Raw genomic sequence first — 25773 nt, forward strand, 5'->3', positions numbered from 1 at the left:
CTCCGCGATCACGTTTAACACATCTGCGGCTGGTCCCCGCAACGTTGCCACCAAATTCCCTGTACGTTCCCGCTCATTCCACCCGTTTAGTCGGGAAATGCACTCAAATTGCGTCAGAAAAGCTTCAACGCTCCCTGACCCGTCAAAATTTACCAGGGGGATCACCTTTACGGTGGCCCGCTTCTCAGTTTCTCCCTTGTCCGAATCCAGCCCAGGGATCAAACACCCTTGTGGCTGCGTATCCAATTTCGGAGCCCACTGTGGCCAATAATGTTTTGTGGTGAGGGTCTCATGGGTCAATTTTGCCTCCTGTTCCAAACGTTGAATGGACCGATTCACCTCTTACCGCAGGATCTTCTGGGCCCGCACAACCTCCTCCAAGGCTCCGTCGCGAGTTTGTAGGTGCTCCTCAACCAACCCGGACACTCTACTTACAAAAGACGGCTCTACCAGGCCTTTATCCAAGACTTCATCTTGGTTCATAATTTTATCTTGTTTGTCCAAACGAGCCTCCAATCCTTTTACCTCCTCCGCCAAATTCATCCCTTGCTTCCTCAGCTCTCCCCACTCTTCAACCTGCAGCTGCATACGAGCATCCACACAGGCACGATGACGTTCCAGGCTTTCATCCACTTTATCAACCCGAATGTTCGTTGCATCAATTTTATCCACCAATTTTTTTCGTATATTTTCCCCCTCCAATGTAATTTCTACCTTTGTTTCCTCCAATCTATCCTCGAATTTACTTTGTATTTCCCCCAATTTAACATCCACACACTCCTGCATCTCAGTTTTCATTTTCTCCATCTTTTCCCCCCAATTCATCCCTCATTAAATCAATCCGTGCACCCAACTGTTCCCCCATTACCCCCAATCGATCCGCCATCTCTGCCCCCTGTGCCGTCATTTCTGCCCTCTGTGTCACGAATTGATTTTCCATTTGTGCCGTCATTTCTGCCATTTGTGCCCCCTGTGCCGTCATTTTTGCCCCTTGTGCTGTAATTGCACTCATTGAACATTCCAACATTGGCCAGATCGTCATCGTGCCGGTTTCCGGCGCTGCCGGCTCCGTTACGGGCGATGAAGCACGGTCCACGCTCGGAATGGGGGAGGTTCCAACCCTACCCCCGTCTCTCCCTTCTTCCCCCGACTCGCTGCCAGACACGTGGCCTTCCTCCTCAAACATCTGCACATCCGCCATGGTGCAGAAGTCCCGTTTGCCGCCAATTAATTTAAATTTGAAAAATCCCGCCAAAATTTTCCCGCGCTCGCGTGCTTTTCTGTAGTGATTTTATATTCCAATTCGTGGCGAGATTTTAATCTTGGTATATTCTCCCGATACCAAATATAATTTAGAGGGGTTCGAACATCCCACTCCTGACACCAATGTGACGTCCACGGGACTCGAACAGTCCCGCCAACGTAGAATGAGCCGAAACGATGGAGGCGGTTTATTTATTTATTTATAACCCAAACATGGCGGTTCTAATCGCTCTACCGCAAACGGGACGAGGAAGGTGGCACGAGTCACTTTTCACTGAGTTGATGATGTTTATTCGTTTTTACTATTAACCAGAAATAACAAGACTCGGCAAGAAGAGGGATCCGGGGCGATTCGACGGGATGGTGTGGGATCGGGCGTGGGGAAAAACACAGACAATTCCAATGAATATAGAGATCTCAAACCCTCTAAGGCGCCAAGCACACACACACACACACACACACACACACACACACACACACACACACACACACACACACACACACACACACACACACACACACACACACTCACACACACACACACACACACACACACACACACACACACACACACACACACACACACACACTGTGAATTGTGATTGGTCAAAATGAATTCACGAGATAACAAAATCTAACACAATATGGTGCCCGCGATTGGTAGAAACCCGTGATATTTGAGGGCCAAAACGGATATACAGCAAACCCTATCACTCAATGGTGAAGAATCACTTTTAAAATGTTCCGATTCGGATCCGTATTTACACCAAAATCGAAACAATTTGTCCGTGTCACCCACCCAACCTGTCCAGCAAGTTTCCTTCGTAACCATCCATAGCTTTTTGAGATATTGTGCTCACAGACAAATGCACAAATCGACGGATGAAAACATAACCGCCGTCCACCTTCGGTGACGGAGGTAATCATCAAAGGGTTACCTCCAAAGCTTTCTGCCCTTGTGCTTCCTCGGTGGATATTTGTGTTTACTTCAATCGTTTTGTTAGTTTCTACACAGCTTGTACCTATCATCTGCTTGATGTCTTTATGTAGACTGTAAAACGGTATCCTTCGAGGGACAGGACTGATGAGCATGAAACGGATTACAATTAAGATCTTGTATGGCCTTTGAGGCAAGACCTCCATAGTTTCAATCTCTATGGCCTTCATCTGTTGCACACAGGCTAAAAACAGGGTGTCCTTGTGGAAGTTGGGAGACACGACAGAGTCTGTGTCTGCGAAACACAACTATGCTGACCCACGCCTCTTGTGCTCCATCAACCATCCAGGGGATGTTATGGACCTTCAGGTGAGATCCGTGTTACCGTGCACAATATTCAAATTGTGAGGTTTGATTTATTTTCAGCCAACAAATGTTATGCTGCTCTTTGTTTGCCATTGTGATCATCTTTGAAGTTCTTGGATCAGGAGCGGTTGGTTGCGGCATCCTCAATGGGTACAGTCTCCATAATTCGACGCCACTCCAGTGAGGTGTGTATTTAAAATTTGATGACTGAAGGCAGCTCAGAAAAAAAACAAGTCTGGAAAGATGTTGCTAATAATTCATAATTTGTCTTTGACATCCTTGAGCTAAAAGATGCACCATCCCGATAATGACCTCCCCGCTTCGCGGGATTTTCTGCGGTGCCAATCTACTTCCTCCCTCACTTATTTACTTTGCTGTCTCTTTCTCAGGCAGTGTTTTGTGTATAATTAATCTGCCAATGACTCCCAGCTCCTGTCAAGTCTGTCGAGTCTTGAGTAATTTGGAGTCGTACGAAAATACGGCTCTTAACTTGAGGGGCCTGACTTGATTTAGATTTTAGACTATTCAAGTGCAACTTGCTGGGAGCTCGACTTCCAGGTTTTTTGGCACAGAAATGCTGCATGAGCTGTCGGTATAAGTGGATTGTTGTTCACGAGACAGATGCTCTCAATAGCACACCGATGGGAGAATCTCCACCGGCTGAATTCGGAGACTTCGCCCTGCACCTCCGTGGCCTTTAATAACCCGGATATCGCAAGCGTCGGTGAGGATGGGACGCTAAACCTGCTGCGTGTGGACACCGGTCAACGGAGCAGGACCTACGGTGAGCATTTTCATCCATACTGGACATGGTAAATGTTAATATTTACCTCTGCTACCGATGGTGGAAGGAGGTTATGTTTTCACACCTGTCTGTCTGTATGTTTGTGTGCAGGATATCTCAAAAATTTGCAGACGGATTCGGATGAAATTTGGTGGGCAAATTGGGTGTGCGATAAGGACGGACTGATTAGATTTTGGTGAAGATCCGGGTCCGGATCCGGATACAACTATTAGTACTAGAATTTTTTTAAAAGCGATTCTTCACCACTGAGAGATTGGGCCAAAAACGATATATTGTTACGAATTTGGAAGCCTTGTGCACACAGACATTCAGGTCCCCATAGCTCAGTTATTTCAATAAGTAAATGTTGATAGATAGCTCCCTTTCCCTTGTTTAATGGGTAATTAAATGTTCATGTGCTGCGGAGTTATTTTGATAGTCAGGGTTTTCTTTTATTTTTACATCAACGATAAATACAACAACACACCTTCACCTCGCTTCCTCACACCGACGCCATTGCCTAGGTGCGTGTCAGCACGTACGTGGGTGGAGTTCACGAGGACCTGACGTCGCTCTCACCCAATCAGGGAGATGTGAGCGAGTTCCCCGACGGTCGACCAATAGGCACAGGCGACGCACGAGCGAACCGCCGAGAAGAGGACGAAGGAACAGAGAACAAACGATTTGCGCCCCGTCTGCTCGCTGGCGTGTTGTGGTTCTCTGTTCGATCTTGGCACCGGTCTGATCTTGTCTCGTCGCTGGCTCTGGTCTCGTCGCATGCCGGCGGAGCGTGCGGGAGCCCGACGCTGTCCACCGTACCCGGCGCTCGCAGCGGCAACGAGTTGCGGGTTCGAGTCCGCCGACCCAGGACGTCTAAGACCTCGAGGTCCATCTTTCTTTTTGGGTATTTGTGTGTGCGCGTGTGTGTCTGGGGCCCTGTCTATAAGTAGAAACTGTTAAGTGCTTTTGCTGTACATTATTTGCATTTCTTCTTATAGTCGGATAACTCTACTCCTTGCGTGCTCCCCTCTTCCCCCCTATTATAAATAAATCCCCTGTTAAATGTTTCACCTCGTTTTTGTGTTTCTTTCATTGGTTTCGCACTGTGCGTGTTGGGAAATTTGGAAGCGGAAAATTGGGCATTTGGACCGACGGATCTCGGTAACCATCCGCTCGGGTTACGCACGGTTCAAGCATGCAAACGGCTCACTCCGCCGAGGGTGAATTTCCCCAGTAGTTTGGATGACATGGGTATTTCGGTAAATTGAAATTGGCAATCGACCTTATCCCACGCGGTCGACCTATTGGCGATCCTCGGTCCGTTAAGGGACCCATCGACTCTGGAGTTATCCGGGGTGACGACCTATAAATTCCGGGTGTTCGGTGGAGCCGACTCTACTGCTCCACCTAGCGGTCGTGTTCGTCTCCGATACCCAGACCACAACAATATAGCACGATATCTCAAAAAGTTGTGGACGGATTTTTGATGAAACTTGGTGGACGGGTTGGTGTGTGACAAGGATGAATTCATAAGATTTTGGTGAAGATCTGGATCCGAGACTTATTTAATTTTTATAGTGATTCTTCACCATTGAGAGATGGGGCTAAAATGATACACAGTACAGCACAATATCTCATTAATGTAATGGGTCAGATATGTTCTCATGGATCAGGCATTGCGTGGCAGAGGTATGCGCTCTACCGAGTGCCCTTCCAGCTCTTCTGCTGCTTGCTTATGGCAGCTTAGCTGCCGGGTTAGCTATCTTCTCTTGGAAGCGCGACTGTGTCGCTGATGCAGTGCCCCTCGACCAGTACACACTGGTACTCATTTCGCCTGACAGGATGACAGGCTGAGTCAACCCCCTGGTGTATTAATTCAGCGGCCAACGGGGCTTGAACTCGGTACCATAGGATCCCAAGCCACCACCCTAACCACCACCCTAACCACTAAGCCAACACCAGGCGAGCCCTTCCAGTTGATAATGCACCACTCTTCTCCACCTTCTCCTCTATCGGTGTCACACTTATTGTCACATGTCTGGGAGACGGGTCGCTTTGAGTTTGTAGTTGCGGTGTGGATTGTTGAGAGAGGTGGTTGACTATGTGCAGACAGGGATTGTTTTTCTTCAAATGTTTTGAATCGTTGTGTTCGTTTTTTTCATTATCTCCACCCACCAATGGTATGGAGGTAATGTTTTCAAAGCTGTTTGTTTGTCTGTGTGGAGGATATCTCAAAAAGCTAAAGACCGATTTGAATGAAATATGGTGGGCAGGTTAGGTGTGTGACTAGGACAAACTCATGATATCTTGGTGAAGATCCGGATCTGGATCTGCCGATTTGAATTTGTTTTTGTGATTTTTCACCATTGAGTTATGGGGCCAAAAAGGATTTTTAGCATGATTTCTCAAAAACGTTATGGATGGATTCAAACGAAAGTTGGTGGATACGTTGAGTGTGCGCCATGGACAAATTACTTCAATTTTGATGAAGATCAAAATCAGGATTTGGACAGAGGTGTGTGCTCCTGAGAGTGCCCTTCAAGTTACCTCCACCATCGAAGGTGAAGGAGGTTTTTTTTCACCTCTCTCTGTCTGTTTGTTACTTACGCAATCTAAAGATTTCGTAAGTATATTGATGCCTTCCGTTTCTGTTTGTTTGTTTGTTTGTTTGTTTGTTTGTTTGTTTGTTTGTAGGCACGATAACTCGAGAACGGAAGAATCTACCAATGTCAAATTACACCACGTGATTCAGGAGGGTGATGGCTTGTGCTGATTAGATTTTGGTCAAAATCGGTCAAAGGTCAAGGTCACAGTGAGGTCAAACATAATTCCGTAAATTCATGTGGAGAAATGGAGATTTTTGCTTCGGTCGACGTTACGATTTTTGATGGTTTGATACAGAATCATAGTAGAAACTTCTGGTTTGCGTCGCTACCTTCTCTCGAGACAGCTTTTATTAGACAAGGTCAGAGGTCAAGTTGACGATTTCGTAAGTACCAGTCTATGACTGCTTGTTTGTTTGTTTGTCTGTCTGGGTGCAGAATATCTCAAAAAGTTGTGCACTGGTCCAGATGAAATTTAGTGGGCAGGTTGAGTGTGTGACGAGGATGAAGTGATTCGATTTTGGTGAAGATCCGGTGAATTTTTTTTTTATGTGGTGATTCTTCACCATTGAGAGATAAGGCTCAAAAACGGTACGTAGCACGATATCTCATAAATGGATTGGGCCCGATATGTTCTTGTGGAGCAGACATTACATGGCCGAGATGTGCGCTCTACCGAGTGTCGTAGTTAGGGTACCCTGTGAGTACAGGGTACCCTATTGTTTTTCTTCTGTTTATTATTACGCATTATTATTTTTCTTCCGCCGTAAATTTGCAAAATTTCCAAATTTTTTCGCTTTAAATGCCATTTTCTCAGAAATGGGAAGAACAATCGACACAAAATTTTCACCAAATATGTATCTTTTTTGATAGCATACATAATTGATAATTATTGTGACGTCATAGGTCACGTGATACGGGCGCCATCTTGAAAAAACAGATAAACTTTGGACCTCTGTATCTCTGAAACCTTCTAGGGTAAAAACATTTCACTTGATACATTTTAACAAGCTCCCTCTCGGGAATACGTGTGATTTTTCGTGACGTCATCAGTGAAGAGGTATCCCAGTAAAAATTCGTCAAGTAGAACGGCACATGGCAAAAATTTGAAACTTCTTGAGCATCATCTACACATAAATTCATCGTAGAAAAAAAAATATTTTGACGTCATCGATGACGTAATTCGGCCGCCATCTTGTTTTTTAGTGTTTTTTTTTAAAAAAATCTTCTTCTCCAGAAGGGCTGGACAGATTAAGGCGAAACTTTGCAGGTACATTCCCCCTGAGGTCCTCTTTCAAGTTTGTTAATTTGTTGTTGATACGTCACATGGTTTGGCGGCCATCTTGAAAAAACCCTAAAACCTTCAAACATCTTCTTCTCCAGAAGCGCTGGTCCAATGAAGGCGAGATTTCAGAACTGTATTCGTGACATGTATGCGATGCAAGTTTGTTAATTTCAAAGTGATAGGTCACATGGTTTGGCCGCCATGTTGGATTTAAGAAAAATATTAAATAATGTTTTCTCTGGTATTTCATAAGCTATCGAAGCGAAAATTTGCAAGTGCCTTCCTCCCTCAAGTCTGCATACATGGTAAAAAAAGTTTTAGCTCAGAAGTCACATGGTTTGGCGGCCATCTTGGATAGAAAAATAAACCTTATCCGATTTACACGAAACTTAACACACTTGTTCGGTTCGACGATGGAAAGCAGAATTTAAATTTATGATATCATAGGTCACAAGGTTCGGCAGCCATCTTGGATTGAAAATGAATAAATTTTTAAAATCTTCTTCTCCAGAAGGGCAAGACAGATTAAGACGAAACTTCACAAATATATTCCCCATGAGGTCCTTTCTCAAGGTTGTTAATTTTTTCTTGATCGGTCACATGGTTTGGTGGCCATCTTGAAAAAAACCCTAAAACCTTCAAACATCTTCTTCTCCAGAAGCGCTGGTCGGATGAAGGGCAGATTTCAGAACTATATTCGGGACATGTAGGCGATAATTTTGTTAATTTCGAATTGATACGTCACACGGTTTGGCCGCCATGTTGGATTTAAGAAAAATATTAAATAATGTTTTCTCTGGAACCGCTTAACCTAACGAATCGAAAGGTTGCAGTTATCATCTACCGTTGTGTGTGCACGCGTGGTAAAAATTATGATGTCACACGGCACATGGTTTGGCAGCCATCTTGGATAGAAAAACGCACCTTTACCGATTAACACGAAACTTCAGATACGTGTTCCAATACCCAGTTGGAAGCAGAATATAAATTTCTGATGTCATAGGTCACATGGTTCGTCAGCCATCTTGGATTGAAAAACAATATCTTTAAACGTCTTTTTCTCTAAAACGGCTGAACAGATCCAGGCGAAACTCCACCACTATGACCGCCTCTCCATGACGAATAAAAAGTTCTCACCCCCTTTTGAGGTACGACGCAACGTTTGGCAGCCATAGTGGATTGAAGGAAAAATATTAATTAATGTTTACTCTAGAACTACTGCATCAATAAATGTGAAACATCACCTTTATGGTGGAACAGTCATGCGGAATGAGGGTTTGAAATTTCAATGGGATCGGGCCCAGGGTTTGGAAGCCATGTTGGTTTTAAGAAAAATATTAAATAATGTTTTCTCTGAACTGCTTAACCTAGCGAAGCGAAAATTTGCACTTATCGTCTCCGATCGTGTTTGCACATGTGAAAATTATGACGTCACAAGCCACATGGTTTGGCCGCCATCTTGGATTGAAGGATAAATATTAATTAATGTTTACTCTGGAACCGCTGCCTCTATATATACGAAACTTCACATTTGTAATTTAGCCGACATGTGAAACGAGAGTTTAAAATTTCAACCTGATCGGTCACACGGTTTGGCAGCCAGAATTATTTAATTATTTGAATATGTTCGCCAGTAATAAGGAAATTGAACGCTTTGTGTTGCCCTGTTCGTAGCTCTTCAGACCCATGCCATATCGAAGCAGGCCTCTGTTTGTATCACTCTTCAATCATGTTTTTTTTCTGGAACCACTTTCCCGATGAATGCGAAACTTTGCGACTGTCATCTGCAGAAAGTCCCATGTTCTATCAAAGGCGGATGGACTGGGTACCCGGTCATCACTGCCAGCAGTTATAAAGTGGCAGTTCTAGTTTATTTTGCTTTGCTAGTTTCATATAATTTTGGGGGTGCATTGGCAGCATCATTGGTTTGCCTGAAAACATTTAGGATGGAGTAATTCTACTCAGACTAACTAGTGCAGTGTTCTTTTGCCAGAATCTTTTATTTCCATTGTGTTCAGCTGGATTTGAATCATCAAGTCCAGTGTTCTTACCATATGTTCCCAATTTGTAATGATTGCTTTCCTTTGCATTGTCCTTTGTTTTTTTCTTATTATTTAGTTTTGATCTTTTGATAACTACGCGGCCAAAGGCCGGAGACATTATTTTTTGAGGTATCTGTCCGTGATGATATTGTTGCCACGATAACTTCTGCATCCTTGAAGGGATTTTTTATTTTTTATTTTAACCAAACTTGGTACAAAGGTTGCTTTATGATGTAATGATGAACTGATTAAATTTTGGGGTCAAAGGTTGTGTGATCTTCATCTGAAAGTAGCAAATTTTCATTACCACGATAATTTGTGAACTGCTGAAGGGACTTGGCCCAAGCGTTGCATAACTATGGACTGCAATACAAAGATTAACTGATTTAATTTTAGATTGAACAGGTCAAAGGTCATGTGCCCTTTAAAAACCATTTTGCAGACAATACCTTGAGTTAGAAATATCTATTATTGTCTGTCTCTCTTCTGCTTTTCTTTCTGTCTCTTTCTGTCTCTTTGTCTCTCTCTCTCTCTCTGTCTCTCTCTCTCTGTCTCTCTCTCTCTCTCTGTCTCTCTCTCTCTGTCTCTGTCTCTCTGTCTCTCTGTCTCTCTGTCTCTCTGTCTCTCTCTGTCTCTCTGTCTCTCTGTCTCTCTGTCTCTCTGTCTCTCTGTCTCTCTGTCTCTCTGTCTCGCTGTCTCGCTGTCTCGCTGTCTCGCTGTCTCGCTGTCTCGCTGTCTCGCTGTCTCGCTGTCTCGCTGTCTCGCTGTCTCGCTGTCTCGCTGTCTCGCTGTCTCGCTGTCTCGCTGTCTCGCTGTCTCGCTGTCTCGCTGTCTCGCTGTCTCGCTGTCTCGCTGTCTCGCTGTCTCGCTGTCTCGCTCTCTCTGTCTCTCTGTCTCTCTGTCTCTCTGTCTCTCTGTCTCTCTGTCTCTCTCTCGCTGTCTCTCTCTTTTTCTCTCTCGTGACCTTTAATTTTTCATTTGACCTTGAATTGAGATCAAACGTAACAATGGGTTGTTATGTAACGTCGGTGGAGGTATATCAGTGGAGGCATTTGCGTCAAATTATATTTTCTGGTTTTATTTTTTTGACACTTGATGTGAAAATACAACTGTATTCTAAAAATTGATAGCCCAGCAGGCGAAATGATTTGGAGTCGAGATGTGCGTAGATCACAGTTGGCGAAGTGCAATTCCTGACGAGCACTTGGAGAGCTAGGCTTTGAAAAGGCAGTTTCATTCATATTAAAAACACTCATCTTACGGGCTTCGGTACATATAGTTGTTCTTGAATCCTCTCGTTTACTTTGTTGCTGTCCCGTGTGCCATCATCGTGAAAGGCTAAACGGGTGTCCTTTTTGAGAGGGGCCACTGGAGAGAAAGTTGGCCTTGTGTTTTTATTTTTAATCTTGACTGCAGCTTTGACCCAGTTGGTGACACGGTAAAAATTGCTTTTTTTGTGCTTTGATGAATGCAGTCCTTGCTGTTGCCTTGACCCCTTGTATTTCCACAAATGTGCTCACGATGCCTCATGGTGTTAGCAATGAGCTTTTAAAAAAGGAGAAGAGTGAAAGTGCATATTTTGTCTTTGTCAAACGGGAGAGGCTAGTCAGCATTTAAGGATGTCTTCATTGATTGGAATGCCGTCGATGCAACCACAACCCCCGCCACACGCAACCACAACCACGCTTTGTAAATGTCACTCAACAGAACAAGCTGACTGCACCGCTCTCAATGACATCATGTTCTTGAGCAACTCGGAGCTCCTTACGGTGAACACTTTTGGGCAGCTCAAGGTGTGGGACGTACGTCAGGAAACTTGCGAAGCCGTCCAGGTCTTTTCAATGTGAGTGGTTCAACACTTCTGAAAAGGTTTCTTGGTTGAGTCTATAAGATTTGTCTCATCATCTTTCAGTACAATAAGCATCCTTGGAACCCTTGGTTATCTCGCACAGCGTTTGACACGGGTGTATCTGTTGAAGACTGCATAGAAAGATCCACAAACGTTTGGCCTTCTGGAGGTTCAGATATAAAAATTTTATGGCCACCAAAACAAAATATGAAGATGAGATTTGAATGAGCAGTAGCTCTGCAGCCTCGGTTTTGGCGAACCTGCTACGAGTCCGAAATTGAATGCAAATGCGTTGGCTCATCACCGTGCAGATTAATTCTTGCCGTGTTTGGTCGAGCTCCACGGCCGTGAATCAAATTTTTCGTGCTGACCAATGAGGCAATCCGAATGGCCAAGCACAGGAGAGCTCTAAATGTTTGCTTTCTATTGTGCGTTTGGGAAAAGCTTTTGATCTCGTCAGCAAGGGGGAGTTCATTTTATTTATTTATTTAATTAATTAATCACTGAATAATGGTTTCCAGAAGCAATGTTTTTTTTTTCTTTCTTTCGTTTTCTTTTCTCTCTTCAACTGGCCGCAGAAAACACGCCTACCCTTGGTGTAAAGTGTCACATTGGCTGCCTCTAAACCACGTAGAAAAGGACAATAACGTGTGCACTGAATTTTGCTGCTGCACGTTGTGTGATCTTTATCTGAATTCCTCTTTGCCTTGTTTTGCAGGGCTGGTTCGCACAGCCCCCTGCTATGCCTGGACAGACATCCGATGCAAGGGAATGTTGTGGCTGCAGGAAGCCTGCAGGGCAGCTTGCACATCTGGGACATTAGGAAGGGTTCGCTGCCCGTCTCCATATTGGACGCCCACAAGGGTCCCAGTAAGTGCTGCTGCTGTTAAAATGCTTTTTTGTTTTTTTTGTGCTGCTGGGATGGTCGTTACTGTGTTTGGTGTTCGAATACACCTCTGAGGTTTGCGCTACGTTACATTTGTGAAATTCCGGAACGTGAATGCCATACCTTGAAATAGACCCATGAACGACCCCTGTGTTGGTTGTTGACCTGGTACGATTGGCCTTGTTAAAACTACCTTGGCTTGTGAAATGCTGACACACTGCTCTCACATGCTGTTCACTTTTAAATTATTCTTTTCTTGTTTTTTTTCCACATCAGGTGAGTTATGGAGGTGAGTAAGCGTTTCTACGTTTGAGCTACGTGGTACACTTTTTAAAACGACGTTGCTGACATTTGTGTTTTATTCTTGCCAGAAAAGCGTTCTGTCCTCTCTGTGTTTTTGTGAGATCAACACGGCGAGCAATTTGATAGCGATGGCGTGCAGCAATTCCGGCTGAAAGAGCGATTGGGTTATTCCATGAGGGGCATGGCTAGTTTTAGAAAAGGTCACCCAAATTGTTTTTTTTGTTTTTTTTTTTGTAACTACTGCATTCATGAAAATAAAACAAATACTGAGCTTTTAGAGACATCAAATAATTGGGTTGCTGGGTCAAGGGTGAAGGTTTTTTTTTTATGGCGACAAATGTGAACCGTTTTTGTGCAAGGCGGTATTGATGGCAAGTCGGTGTTCATTTGGGCCGAGACTTGTGCAATTCATGTTTGGTGAACCATAATAGCCAGAACGGAAGTTTGAGGAAGGCTCGGTTTGCCTCCACCTGAACGTTTGTAAAGTCTGTCCAGTGGAGGAAATGCAAAGTGCAGAAATAATTTTGCTTGGGATTCTGTCCAGCAATTGGAGTTGTGCCCAAATGGCATCAGTGCATGTGTTTTCAGATCCTGTAACTCCATATTTTACCTTTGCCTCCCATTCTCAAGAAGGGTGCAAAAATGGATCCTCCCAACTACAGGGCAGTAGGTTTGCTTCCGAATGGAATCCATCGCTGTTGCTGATGTCAGTGTTGGCTTTTTCAAACAGCCTGATCTCTATCAGTTTGGGTTCCGACCTGGTCACTCGACTCTGTAAATGCTGCTGCTCCTCTCTCAGCAATGGCCGGAGGCTCTAAATGTCAAATACGAGGTCTACACAATCTACCTGGACCTGTCATGGATATTAAAGTCTGTCATCCTGCTCTGCTTGCAGCATATAAGGCTGCCTTACTATCTGCACTTTGATTTCCTCCACTCGTGTAATCATGTTATCAATGGAACCCTTTCCTCCTATCCTTTTCTAGTGGATGCTGGAGGGTCTTAAGGCAGTGTGTTGGGCCTAGTCTTGTTACTCATCTACATAAATGACCTCTCTGATGCTCTGGAAAACCTTTTGCTTTTTTGCGGATGACTCCAAATTGTCATACAATACCCCCATCCCACTTGAAGGCAGACTGCAGCTGTGGCTCCCTCTCGCTCTCTGCCAATCTGGAATTGATTAGATGTTGGTCTGGTAATGAAATGTGGCCTCCAATTCTGGAAAATCTGTCTTGCCCTGTTGCTTTGAAATGATCGTCAAAGAACCCACCTATTTTCATGGTCAGCCACTGGGAAGGACCAGTTGTAACCCTTACCATCAGCCTTGACCTTTCCTGGGCTACACTTGAAACTTGATAACGTGCAGCTTGGAAGTAACTAGAGCAGCTTTTTGCTATCTTTGTGCATGCAAGAGACAATCTAATGGAGTTCCGGTTCAGGGCATCAGCTTTGTCTGAACAATTACCGTGAATGCGCCCATTCCAAGAATTAAATGGATTTTCTATAAATACCGATCCTTGGCAAATTACATTTATCAGTTGATTCCACCTTTTGAAAATTGGGTCAAATGGTTGTGAATTTGGGCCCTTGCTACCCCCCCCCCCACTTCCACACACGTTTCAAAATAGAGGGCATTGTGATATTCTCAACTCTTTCTTCCACTTCTTTGGGTAATTTTGGTTTAATCAGTCAGTTCGAAAAATCTCAATGGATTTGCAAATTGTTGGGAGATTCAAAGCTAAAAATTCCTCTACTTTTGTTTACAATTCAGTGAGGGAGTAGGGGGAGGGGAAGGGTGGGGGGGGAGATGGTGGGGGTGGGGTGAGATGGTGGGGGGTGTAGAAGCAGAATTTGATATTGGTCACCTCCAATTCTCATTTTGGAAATTTGAGTGCCTTTTCACTTTGATCATCAATGCTGTACTTGTTGCTCATGCTAATGACTGCACACAGTATTCCAATCTTTATTAGTTCTATTCCATTTTGGGGATAATTATCGAGTGAAAGACAGGTGAGTGCCCTTATAAACCACCTGGGTTTTTGGTGAAAGTTGTTTTTGAAAAGTGAACAGCTGAATATAATGTAAAAATTGTGTGAAAGGTAAAGGTCATGCAATGCAATATTGGTTGCACTCGTAACTGCAGATATCAACGTCCAAGAAACCAACGTACGAGAAACTGCTGCCTGGTGGCAGGCAGCAGTTTCTTGAATGTTTGCGATGTAACCTTTGTGTGCTCCACGGAATGAAATTAATCACTCGTCTAATCATAGATTTATATTTTCTCCAGCCATGGCAGAATGAAATCATAGTAGGTGCCCTGCTGTCTCTTACAAAGGGTCAAACATCCTTTCTGTGATTGGCAATCTTTTTTGGCTCGAACGATGCAGTTTCTCAACAAACGTTGATTAGCCCCAGTCGTCAGTTCTGCTCAAACAGGCTCGCGGCATGGAGATAGCTGATGGATCTCCCAGGAGCAACCCAAAGAGATTCCTCACATCGAATATGTTGTTTGCAAACTGTTGTTTGAATGTTTAATCGGTTGTTGTGACTATTCCCAATTCTATAATTTCCAACAGTGTGGGAAGTTCGATTCCATCCGACTGTGCCGAATCATCTTTTCACATGCTCTGAAGATGGATCTCTGTGGCACTGGGCACTTTCTGAACAAGGGAAGAGATCTGGTAAGAGTTTCTTTCTAACTTGTCAATATTTGGATGATTTTAAGTTGCCACAAAAATAAGGTCAAACATCCAAGCTTTTCGCAGTACAATGTGTGAAGAAAAGAGTAGCAGCATCTGAAATGCAAATCCTATCTAAGTTCCTCCTGATGACATCATCTTTGCTTTTTTTTGGGTTCCTTCTGATGACTCCAAGGCACGACTGTACCTATTTAGTCTTCCATTTGATTTGAATTGAATTAATTTTAATCCCATTCTAAATTCAAGTGAATAATAATGAGAAACGTCATGGATCAGGGTCAGGTGTCCAATCAAAGTAGGACGTCTTGGTACGCAGTCATCACTGCCAGCAGTTAAAGTGGCAGTTCTAATTGTCTCTTATTAATTACGTAACACCAGTACACAAACGCCACACAAAACAAGTCCTGGCAAGGGTCTGCAATCTCTGATTGCTCTTTTTCTTGTTACCTCTGTGTGTAGGTGCTCGATCAGTGTTGTTAATGTGCAACCTGTGATGATACGAAGGGCTTTGTTTTGTGTGGTCTGTGGGGGATTAGATGTGTGTTTGTCTGGAGGCCCAAGATGAGCTGGCATAGTTAATGACTGATCTTAATGTACTGTTTCTTTGTGTCTGTGAGTACCCTAAATGTGCATGCTTTTAAAAAAAATGTATGTGATGTGATCTGAGAATGACATGGATGTGTTAAAAGTGATGCTGACTGTTTTTGTTTGGTGTGTGTGTGTGTGTGGAGGGAAGAGGATAGGGATGTTGTTCCGTATGATGTGTGGTGCAAGGCTATGTTCCTTGGTGTAGTTTGTTAAAAGAGTGACTGTGTTGATTTTTGAAGGGGCTACATTAATCTTGTTCGTGAGCTGGGTTTGTCGGGTGCTGAGGAAGGGTTGAAGTTGTGCTGTGGCAGTATTGATGTTGCTATGAGTAGAGGTTATAGTTATATCTTCCACATACGAGGCTATTTGTATGTTATCGGGTGGTTGTGGAATTTCATGCATGAACAGATTAGAGGGTGGGGAAGAGGACTGAGCCATGAGGGACTCTGAGGAAAGTATCGTGTGCATGACTTGCTGTTAAAAGTTATGAATGACTGTCTGCATTATAGGTAGTTGGCCAGCCAGCGTTTGGTAGTGTTGTGCATGTTTGTAAGAGTTTTGTGGGTATGCCAAACGCTGTGATGAGAAGTGTGTTTTTCCTTTGTTGAAGCCTTCAAAGGTGTCTTGTGTGAGGTTTGTAAAGAGTGATGGTGGAGTGGTTTGGTCTGAATCCATGTTGGGTGTGAGAGAGGGATGAGGGCTTGAGCGTGAGTATGAGGTGTTCTGTAATTTTGGAGGGTGTGCAAAGTCATGTGATAGGTGTGTAGGAGGCTGCCTTGGTGCGATCTTTGTTTGGTTTAAGGATGGTAATGATTTTGCCGAGTTTTCAAATTTGGGGAATTGAGTGTTGGTTGGGGAAATTGCTTATATTTGTGAGGGCAGATATGCCTTGTGGTCCAAGGTGTTTTAAATGTAAATTGGAGATGTCAGGGCTGGTAGCCTGTGAGTTTTTGATGATTTTTAGTTTGTGTTGCCTGGTGATGATGCCTGGTGTTTGCTTCATGGTTCGGGTGATGGGCTTGGGATCCTCGGGTCCTGGTTGTTGTGGCTGCATGCACGGATGTTATGCCACTGTTGGAGTTAGTGATGCTGTTTATGGTTTTGTACAAGTGTTTGGTATAGAAAGGTGCCAGTATTGTGTTGTTTTTTCACAATTATTTTGTTGTTGATTTCCATGTTTCGTGTTTGAATCCTTTCTACTATGTCTGGTGCTTTGGGTGTTGGTGTGAATGTATTTTAAGTTATCTCGTTTGATGAACTGTGTTTTGGCATGCAGTTGGGGTTGTATTTTTTGGGTTGAAGGGGTAAAGTATTTGGGAGCTGTGACTGTGATGATCATATTGAACTGTTTGTGGATGTCGAAGTTGGTGATGGTGATAGAGTTGTTGGAATTCTTTAATGTCGAGCACAGTTATCCCACAGTCATTTTGTTTTTGTTTGCATGGAGGTCTATAGCTGTGTTTATGGTAACGATGACAGGTAGGTGTTGCACTGTTTTCTACATGGTTGTGGTGCAAAGTGATGAAGAACAGAATGTTGTGTCTGGTGATGAGTTACTGTGACCAGCTTGAAGTGGTGTGTGTTGGTCTGGATCATTTGATATGAATGACATTTAGTTGTGGCAATGGCTTGGCCTCTGGTGTTTGGTTGGTGATGGGTGAACCAGGCTGTCTCTCTGTGAGGAAGCAAATGTTGTGAGTATTTGGTTGGTACAGTGGGGGATGTGGCTGGTGGTATGTAAATGTTTATGATGTTCGTGTGTGCTTTGTTACCAGTTTTAATTTTGAAAGTTTGCAGTTCAAGTGGTGGTAGTGCTTTTGTGTCTTGTGTGATATCTGAGTATCGAATTTAATTGTGAATGTACATTGAGGCCACCTCTGGCGTTCGGTCTGAGCGTATCGGTGCACAGTTGGGGAGAGCCAGTGTTTTGTTTTTCTCGTGTAATTTGGTTTCTTGTATGATGGCTATATGAACATTGTTTGTGAGAATGAAGTGTTTAAGTTGCATGTCCTGCTGCCAATGCCACCTGTATTGTAGTGGAGAATATTTAGGTTATGTGTGCATTTCTGTGGTTGGGATTGGTTTCCATATCTGGCAGTCCTCTCCTTTTTCATTCTAGCTGGGGAGGTCACTCTCCAAAGAAGAAAAAAAAAATTTTTTTTTGTTGATGTGAGGTGCTTGTGTGGAAGATTAGGAGTGGGCCGGTGAGTGTGACCACTTCTTGGCTTTTTTCACAAGATCTTGGCTATTCGTTGTTCACCTTGGTGTCTTGGTTTTCTATTATCATCGCTTTTCCGATACCTTGTGAATTGTTGGCTTTTTTTCATTGGCTCACCTTGGCATTTATGAAAATGAGGAGTGGTCACACTGGGCCGGTCCATGGGGACCGATCGGCACGGAACTGCTCTGCCAAATCTGGGGCAGTGGGGAAGATTTGGCCCTCGCCTTGCGTTGATGGGTGCAACCACTGCGAAGAGGCATCCCCAATAGTTGCAGATTTTCAGTTTGTTGTGCTTCAAATCGGTTTATTGATTTACATCTGTTATTTCAACCTTGTCGAAGAAGGGTTATAAAGTAAACGCCAAACCGTTTGATCCAAGTTGATGTGGAATGTTTTATTCGAGCATTCCACAAAGTGCATCAGTTAATAGGTTAAGTGGTCGCAACTTTTGATCACCCTGTGATAAACTGCTTCATTTGTCACCAGGTATTCATGGTCATCAGCAGGTACAATCATCCCTAAGTGACCATGCATCAACCCCCATCAACAACTGGGTTGTGGAAGACCCCACTCTTACCAACCTCCAGATAACCAATCTGCTGCCAGAGGGAGGCCTTTCCATGAACAGCCTGGACATTTTTGGCCAATTTCTCGTGTGCGGGAGTGACAGAGAGGCAGTGTATGTTGTCAGCCAGCTTGGTGTGTATTGATTTCCTTTTCCTGGTGCTTTAACATTTCAGGCTTTTTCAAATAAACTGCCTCAAAAGGTACAACTGAAGGCATGCATGCATGAAAGTATTCCACACTTCCTGTTGAGCAGCCAATCAAAATGTTGCAGATCAAATGAAAGGGGCAGGTCACAAGGAGGATCACTGAGGTGCAAGATTTTAACCAAATAATCACTACACAGCAGAATCGAGTCAACCCACCCTGTCAAAAACGCCAAGGTGATTTGATACACATGCAAGCAAGTAGTACCTTAAAGCAACAACATGGGAGAGTTCACAACACTCATTGCCGTACCTTTAGGGAACATTTGGGGGGGGGGAATCAACATGGCAAAAAGGGAAGAGTTTGCCTGAGCATTCTAATTAAATCTATGCGACGGACTTAAAGGGGTGAAGATTTAGAAAAAGGAATCAAGTCATCGTGCAAAATTGTTTCACGTCGGAAGGGAAGTTTGGAGGACTATTCCAGGCCCTCGTTAATTCATCCTTAAAGTCACTTGAAACGAAAAACGTTGGGCGTATTTAGTACAGAAACAAACAGTCATGAGGATGTAGGATTACATCGACTCCCAATTGTCACTCAGGGTTATGGGGTAACAGAGACTCAGAGAGGTCCCCGCGGTCTTCATCTTCAGGGAGGTGCACGGTGAGGGTGCACGCACGAATACCTCCAAGGGATTCTGGCAGGTCGAAGACCTTCTTCCACTCATTCTGCTCTGGGTCGTATCGTTGCACCATTTCTACCATGCAGCGACTGTTCCAGGAATAACCCCCTACCACGTAGATGCGATTCTCAAAGACTGCAACGCCAACGTCACTTTGGCCACGCAACATCGGTGCTACGGCTGTCCACTGGTCTGCAGCTGGTGAGTAGAACTCGCATGAGAGCACGTCCGCATAGTCGCTGGCACCACGAAAGTGGTTTCCTCCAATGACATACAGTCGGTCATGAACGGTACACATGCAGTGCAAGCCACGCACTGTAGACATCGGAGCACGTTGTGACCATCTGTTGTTTTCAGGATCATAACAAAGCAGCTCTTTCTGGAAGGTGTCATGAGTAATGCCACCTGCAGGTCAAAAGGAAAGAGGGGAAATGATTATCATTCTTTCAGTTGAGCTTGAATAAGCAGATACTAATTTCTGATCTCTCCTCCCCATCACCTGGGGTCACCTCACCTCACCTCACCACCCCTCCCCTGCCCCTTAATGAGAAAGTACTTGTGGTTTTACTTCACTCCACTCCTGAGTCCTTCCACGAGCCCAGACCATGTTTAAATGTTTTTTTTTTTTTAAAGCCCCAACATTGGTGGCATTTTTCAGGAACATGTCCCCACTCAATAACAATATCCAACAGTACAAGCATTCAAAAGAAATGTTCCTGCCAGGTGCAGGACAATTCTTTTGTGGAGAATTTCTCACCTGACCACAGAAAAGAACACACCTGAAATATACATGAGGCTACTGTACACGGTGCCAGCGTGCCCATAATGGGGTTCGCTCATCCTTGCGACATATGTCCACTCGTTATTGCTGGGCTCATAGCATTCCACAGTCGCTGGGGAGGAAGGGCAATAAAATTGAAATGTTTAAATGACATTTGCAAAGGTTCCAGCAGCTTCAAGGCAATTTTGAAGGTCATGGTAGAAGGAATAATTGATTCTTTAACAAATGACACAAAGATATTCAAGTCAACATCCTAAAATCCAATCTAAAAAATCCTCCCTGAAAATACATGGGGGTGGGGTGGGGGGGGGTGAATTTGCCCTCAAAGCTCAAAAATCATCCTCAAAATCAAGACAGGCAAAAAATTCTAAACATTGAGAGAAAGATCATCTCTGTAAATATCAGCATGTATTTTGGCAAGTTGAAGAGAATCCATGTTTAATTTACCACACTGAGTGGAAACAATAAATAGTTGCACGTGCCCTTTCCCGGCGAAAGAGGCCATGCTGCTAATCTCTCGTTGCGTGGCTTCGGAGCGCAGTGGGTGGTTGTGGGTTACGATATGGTGTGTCGCATGTCACGTTAGAGCATAGTGCATGCTGGAGTCGGTATTGTGATGGAGCGTTTTCAGATTTGAACGAAACCTGTGCAACCCACCCGCACTACAGAAACTTCAAAAGTGTCGTCAACAAACAGTGGTGCAGCTACCATCTTACCAAGAATAAGAAGGAACCTATTTCCAATGAAAGTACCATTAAAACATGAATAAAGCCATAAAAGCCATTCAGTTAAATGCCTTATGAATTTGTAAAACGGCAAAGTAATTAAATGAAACAGAAAAAAAAAAATCTTGAAATAATTTCGCACAAATACAGAAGGTAATGTTGACGTGACTGCATCACCTAACAAAGCATTCGTGGATATTAAAAAGGAGCCTTGGAGGAAAAAATTTGAGCCCTGTTTCCAGGTTGTCGGTAATAACTTTCCTCCTCTTCACAACCGTTAGTTACCAACCACCGACAAATAAGCAATTCAGAACAGAGTACAGAAATGATAATACATACTATGTAGGTACAAAAGATGTCAAATATTTGACAACTACATTCGACTTGCAGAGATTAATAAAGGTTACATGAATAAAACACCAAACACGTACTGCCGTACATGACACCACTATCAAAATGGAAAGGGTGAGCAGGGACAGCTTGGCGATCCAGCGGACGGTGGAATAGGCATCACTCACCGAGCTCCCCGGCAGCATTCCTGCCCCCAACGGCATACAAGCGTCCGTTGAGTGCACTCAGGTGGAAGAACGTTCTCTTCTCGTTAAGCTGAGTCACCTGTACCCAGCGATTGTAGCGTGGGTCATACCGGAACACTGTGTCCACAGCGGTCTTGCCCTGAAAACAGTCACGCAAAAGCAAGAAATGAAGGTTTTTTTTTTCAACAGCAAGTTAAAACTACTCATAATTGGTAGGTTACACTAACAGTTTCTCAAGCTTCTATGACATAAATATATATCTCTCTCACACACACACACACAATCTCCCCTACCTTCTCCCTCCCAAGCAAGGCATGACTCGTATCAATTCTCCCTTTCATCTCCTTTCTCTGAGGCTGGAGTGCCCCAAAGGAGTATTGTGGGCCTGGTCCTATTCCTAATCTTCATCAATGATCCCTCTGACTGCAAAATCCACTATCTATTTGCCAATTCCACCCTCTGCTGTGACATCCCTCATCCTTCAGATAAGCAGACCTTGATAGAATCACAAGATGGTTAAACACCTAGAATATGTCTTTCAATCCTGACAATTCACACACTCATTCAGAAAGGACTGTCTGGTAAACAAAACCCTCCTATCTATTTTATTAACAATACTCTTGATGAAGTTCAGTAATTCAAACTCCTGGGTCTCATTATCAGTCATGATCTTTCTTGGGCAAACAACATTTCTAAGTTGGCTTCCAAAGCCAGTCGCTGACTGGGCATCTGTCGTACAAATGTCCTTCCATGGCACACCTGAACTCCTATCCATCTACAAGGCCTTCTTACACATTTTCACGTCCATCCGAGGGACGGCACATACTGATGAATCACCTTGCCGGTGAAACACCGGGATGGCAATTTATAGTTGGGCCAACATTCAAACCCAGGCGAGACGGCTTTGAGGTGAGTGTGTGTACCTCTCAGACCTCGGCCATCCTGCCAGCACCAGATTACATGTCCCATTATCTGGTCAAAATGAAATGCCTTCCATTTGAAGAGACTCAGGTTTCATGGCCTTTTACCACCAAGGACAGTCAATTGTTCTGACCTTACACCTTCACACACCAACCCTAAGTGATAAAAAACCTTTCAGACTAACTTATACAAAAAAAAACTTGGTTCTGAAATTTAACTGTTTATGCTGGAAAGCTCAATTCATGCTCAGCCTTTGTAGATGTACAAGTGAGTTCCATGTAGTAATTCAAGGAAACCATCTCAACAGTTCACCTCGAGATTGAAAATGAACACCAAACTGTCACAAGTAAGAACTCAGAGTTCTGAGCTTATTTTAACCTGCACAGTGTGGTCATGTGCAAAAACCTATTGTTTATGGACAAAAAGAAATCCACACCCGTGTAATAGATCAGCCACTTGTATTATATGGCTCCAACAAACAAGTGTGGCCACATAATGCAGGGTTTATTACATCCTTTTTTTTGGAGAAATCAAACCTGACAACACCCAAAACATATACCATGCAATGTGACATCAGAATATTAATGGTGCTGGCAAAAGCCCAGTTGCAGCACCGCATACCTTTGTGTCGTAGTTGCTCTGCCCACCCACAACAAACAGGAAGTTTCCAACAACGGCTATGCCGTGTTGGTACCGGGGTGCCTCCATTGGTGCCAGGCAACGCCAACGCCGTGTGCGCTCCTCAAACAGTCGCAGTTCTTTGGAGACTAGCAATTGCTGCCGTAGAACTCCTCCCAGAGCCAGAAGGTGTGTTGCATCCGAGCGGATGCGCGTACGCTCTGACTGAAGCACTGGCTGCATGGCCGGCAACATCTGGTAGTTGCTTGCCTCGAGCAGGAGGTTAACACAGGCGGCATCCGATCGCATAAAATCCACAGTTTGAACATCATTAAGCAACTCTTGGGGTGACACGAGTGGGAAACGGATTTTTGACATCAGGCGGGCTGCATGTTTCATGCGCCCTGTTCCGTCACCTGCTGTCTGGCTGCTCAGCACCTGTAAAAGACAGGTAAAGGGATCTCAAGAAAGATAGACTTAAATGAAGAGATTATTCTCGTCAAATGTTACCTTCCAAACCGGACAATCAGGTGAGCTGCGAGGAGCTCGTACTGGAATTGTAGAGCAAAAACATTAACAGGCAATTCATGGATCAAGTCATAACTGCATTTGACTCAACATATTCAACTTCTCCCAGGCTTGGTCTATCGAAATTGTGACAACTTTGAAAATGATTGAATATTTATAGATTGGACAAAAAAAAATGTGTATAAAATGAGATTTATAAGAATATCTCAATCTTTCTTTGGCACTGAAAGGTTCATCAACTTAACTTTACAGCCAGAGTAGCACATTTGACAAATCATAACATTTCCCCACAAGTATCATCCTACATGCTCTTCCTTATATCCATTTCCAGTATTCTGCAAAGCGAAACACTTCCCTGCATGCGGCAAATTGATCCAATGCTACGATGACGACAATGGGAGTACCCACCGGACTACCAGTGTCTCCACGTGTCCGCGCTGTACCCTCCGTCTCCGGCTCACTGTGCCGCAACCAACGGCAAGTGGCGCGGAAAAGTTGCAGCTCCGAGCAGCGCCGGAGCGCATCGCTCCCCAGGGCTCGCTCTAGCCGGTCCACGGGCAGTCGCAGGAAGCCGGGTGTGAGGGCAAGCATTCCGAAGCTGCAAAGGATGAAGTCGTCGACATAGCGGTCCACGTCCGTCAGGTGGTACGTGTTGGCAATGCGGCCGACTTCCACACAGTTCTCCAGGGTCGTCTGGACAAGGGGTTCACGATTTCAAATAAGCTCCTTCAAGTCAAGCTTTAGCAAATTTGGCTAAATATGAAAATCTACCCGTGACGTGATAACAGGCCCAAACGTACGAGTTTAATTTATGTTGTAGTAGCAACATTGTGGGGAGGGAGCTCAACAAAGCATTCAGAAAGGGAGTGTATGGAACATGAGAAGCTGGAATCAAAACCACAGGAAATAATTCACAAAGACAATCGAGAGTGCGTTTGACACCTTTCAACAGGTTCTGCTTTTCTGCACAGTACAATACTCCGAAGAGGTTCAATTTGTCCTTGTTTGGGTGTAAACCAAAACTGCAACCCAAAATCAGGCTTGCTGGGAGTAACTCGACACCACAGGCACAGAAAAAAAAAGTTTCTTTTGAAAAAGGAGGCTGTGAAAATTGTTGAAAAAAGTTTACAGGATTGGGAAACGTTAAAGACAGCAAGAAAAATAAGAAAGCATCCCAAAATGCAAAGCCAGGCCATGTCCACTTTATCCTCAAACTAAACTTGATAACCTAAAAATAAACCAATGTCACCTGCAGGGCGACCCGTATCTTGCCAAAAGGTGACCATGTGTGACTTCTTTAAGGTCACACTGAGGTGAACAGAGCTGCTATCCACCAGGAGCGACTCCTTGAGGAATATCTGCCTACGAGAGATTCCGATGAGAATCGTTCTACAGAGTAACCATGAAAAATATGCGTTTGCCTCATAACGTCACCAAATGACGTCATAATGTCTCAAGCTTGACATAACTAGAAAGCACTCATCGAGGTGTTCAATTTGAGGTTCTACACGACATGGTTCCTAAAACTTGAAAATTTGACCTTGGGGTCAAATATGTTTGACCTCAGGCGCTAACCATGAAGGTCAAGGCCAATCGCCACCAAAAATTAATCAGCTGAGCGCCAGACCATGAACTATATTCCCATGAAGTTTGAAGACGATCCGATCAAAATTACTCAAAAAATAAGGGTTTCGTCGACTCCCCTGATTTGCGACAAAGTGACCTTGACCGTGACTTGTATGTTTTTTTTGACCTTGACCTTCAAAATTTTATGCGCTGAAAGGGACCTCTATAGGCCTCTGATATGCGAAGTTACAAAAATTTCCAATGATAACTGTGCTCTGCAGAATTTTTTATACGTGATTACAGACAAACAAACAAACAAAAAATAAAAATAAAAAATAAAACATACAAGCTGACTAACATATCTTGCAAAAACTTCGTTTTGGCAAGATAAAAATTAAAAACGTAATTTTTATTAATCAGTATTCCTACTGTATTCTCATAAACAAGGTTTGTTTGAAATTTGATGACAAAAGCTCAAAAGGTTAAAAAAATAAATAAAGTTATGGCGTGGAAAGACGCACCAAAGCTAAAATGGTAAATAAAGAAAGAAACATGTAAGCGAATGAAAATCCAGCTGGCTCGTGCTATGCAGTGGCGGACAGGTTATATTAAGGGATATTTCTACTCACTGTAACCTTGCCCTTTGACCCAATTATTAATTTGTGTGCTCCATCATATGTATTGTGACGGATTCGGGAGACCCCCGGGGTAGTGCATACCAAAGCACTGGAAGATCCTTGTGCAGTTATTTTGTCGTATATTGCGCAGCTAACTTGGGCACCCTGTGTTCAGTATGGGAAGGGGAACATGCATTGTGCTTGTAGTAGCGACAATCCACTGTGGTTCTTTATCTCTCTCAAACACATTCAACATGCTTTA

At 43.8% G+C, this 25773-nt stretch overlaps 2 protein-coding genes across 11 annotated transcripts in view; one reads left to right on the forward strand and one right to left on the reverse strand.

Annotated features, from left to right (window-relative positions):
• The window catches only part of NUP43 (nucleoporin 43), a 30351-nt gene extending 11747 nt beyond the window's left edge, over nt 1-18604 (forward strand). Inside the window, exons 2-8 of the mRNA XM_085859479.1 lie at nt 2444-2569; nt 2677-2751; nt 3188-3350; nt 10988-11123; nt 11848-11999; nt 14895-14999; nt 18313-18604. Of these exons, the coding sequence (XP_085715605.1) occupies nt 2444-2569; nt 2677-2751; nt 3188-3350; nt 10988-11123; nt 11848-11999; nt 14895-14999; nt 18313-18536 (981 nt within the window). The 3' untranslated portion in view covers nt 18537-18604. The remainder of the gene's footprint in view (nt 1-2443; nt 2570-2676; nt 2752-3187; nt 3351-10987; nt 11124-11847; nt 12000-14894; nt 15000-18312) is intronic.
• The window catches only part of LOC147010691 (kelch-like protein 13), a 92808-nt gene continuing 85229 nt past the window's right edge, over nt 18195-25773 (reverse strand). For all 10 annotated transcript variants that reach the window (XM_085859470.1, XM_085859471.1, XM_085859472.1 and 7 more), the window contains 5 exons: nt 23737-24021; nt 22804-23238; nt 21244-21400; nt 19999-20112; nt 18195-19624 (listed from right to left, as the gene is read on the reverse strand). In XM_085859470.1, coding sequence (XP_085715596.1) covers nt 19131-19624; nt 19999-20112; nt 21244-21400; nt 22804-23238; nt 23737-24021 — 1485 coding nt within the window. In that variant the 3' untranslated portion in view covers nt 18195-19130. The remainder of the gene's footprint in view (nt 19625-19998; nt 20113-21243; nt 21401-22803; nt 23239-23736; nt 24022-25773) is intronic.

This window comes from Eptatretus burgeri, chromosome 16 (genome assembly GCF_056783735.1).
Source record: "Eptatretus burgeri isolate ZD-2024b chromosome 16, Ebu_testis_v1, whole genome shotgun sequence".
Taxonomy (NCBI): Eukaryota; Metazoa; Chordata; class Myxini; order Myxiniformes; family Myxinidae; genus Eptatretus; species Eptatretus burgeri.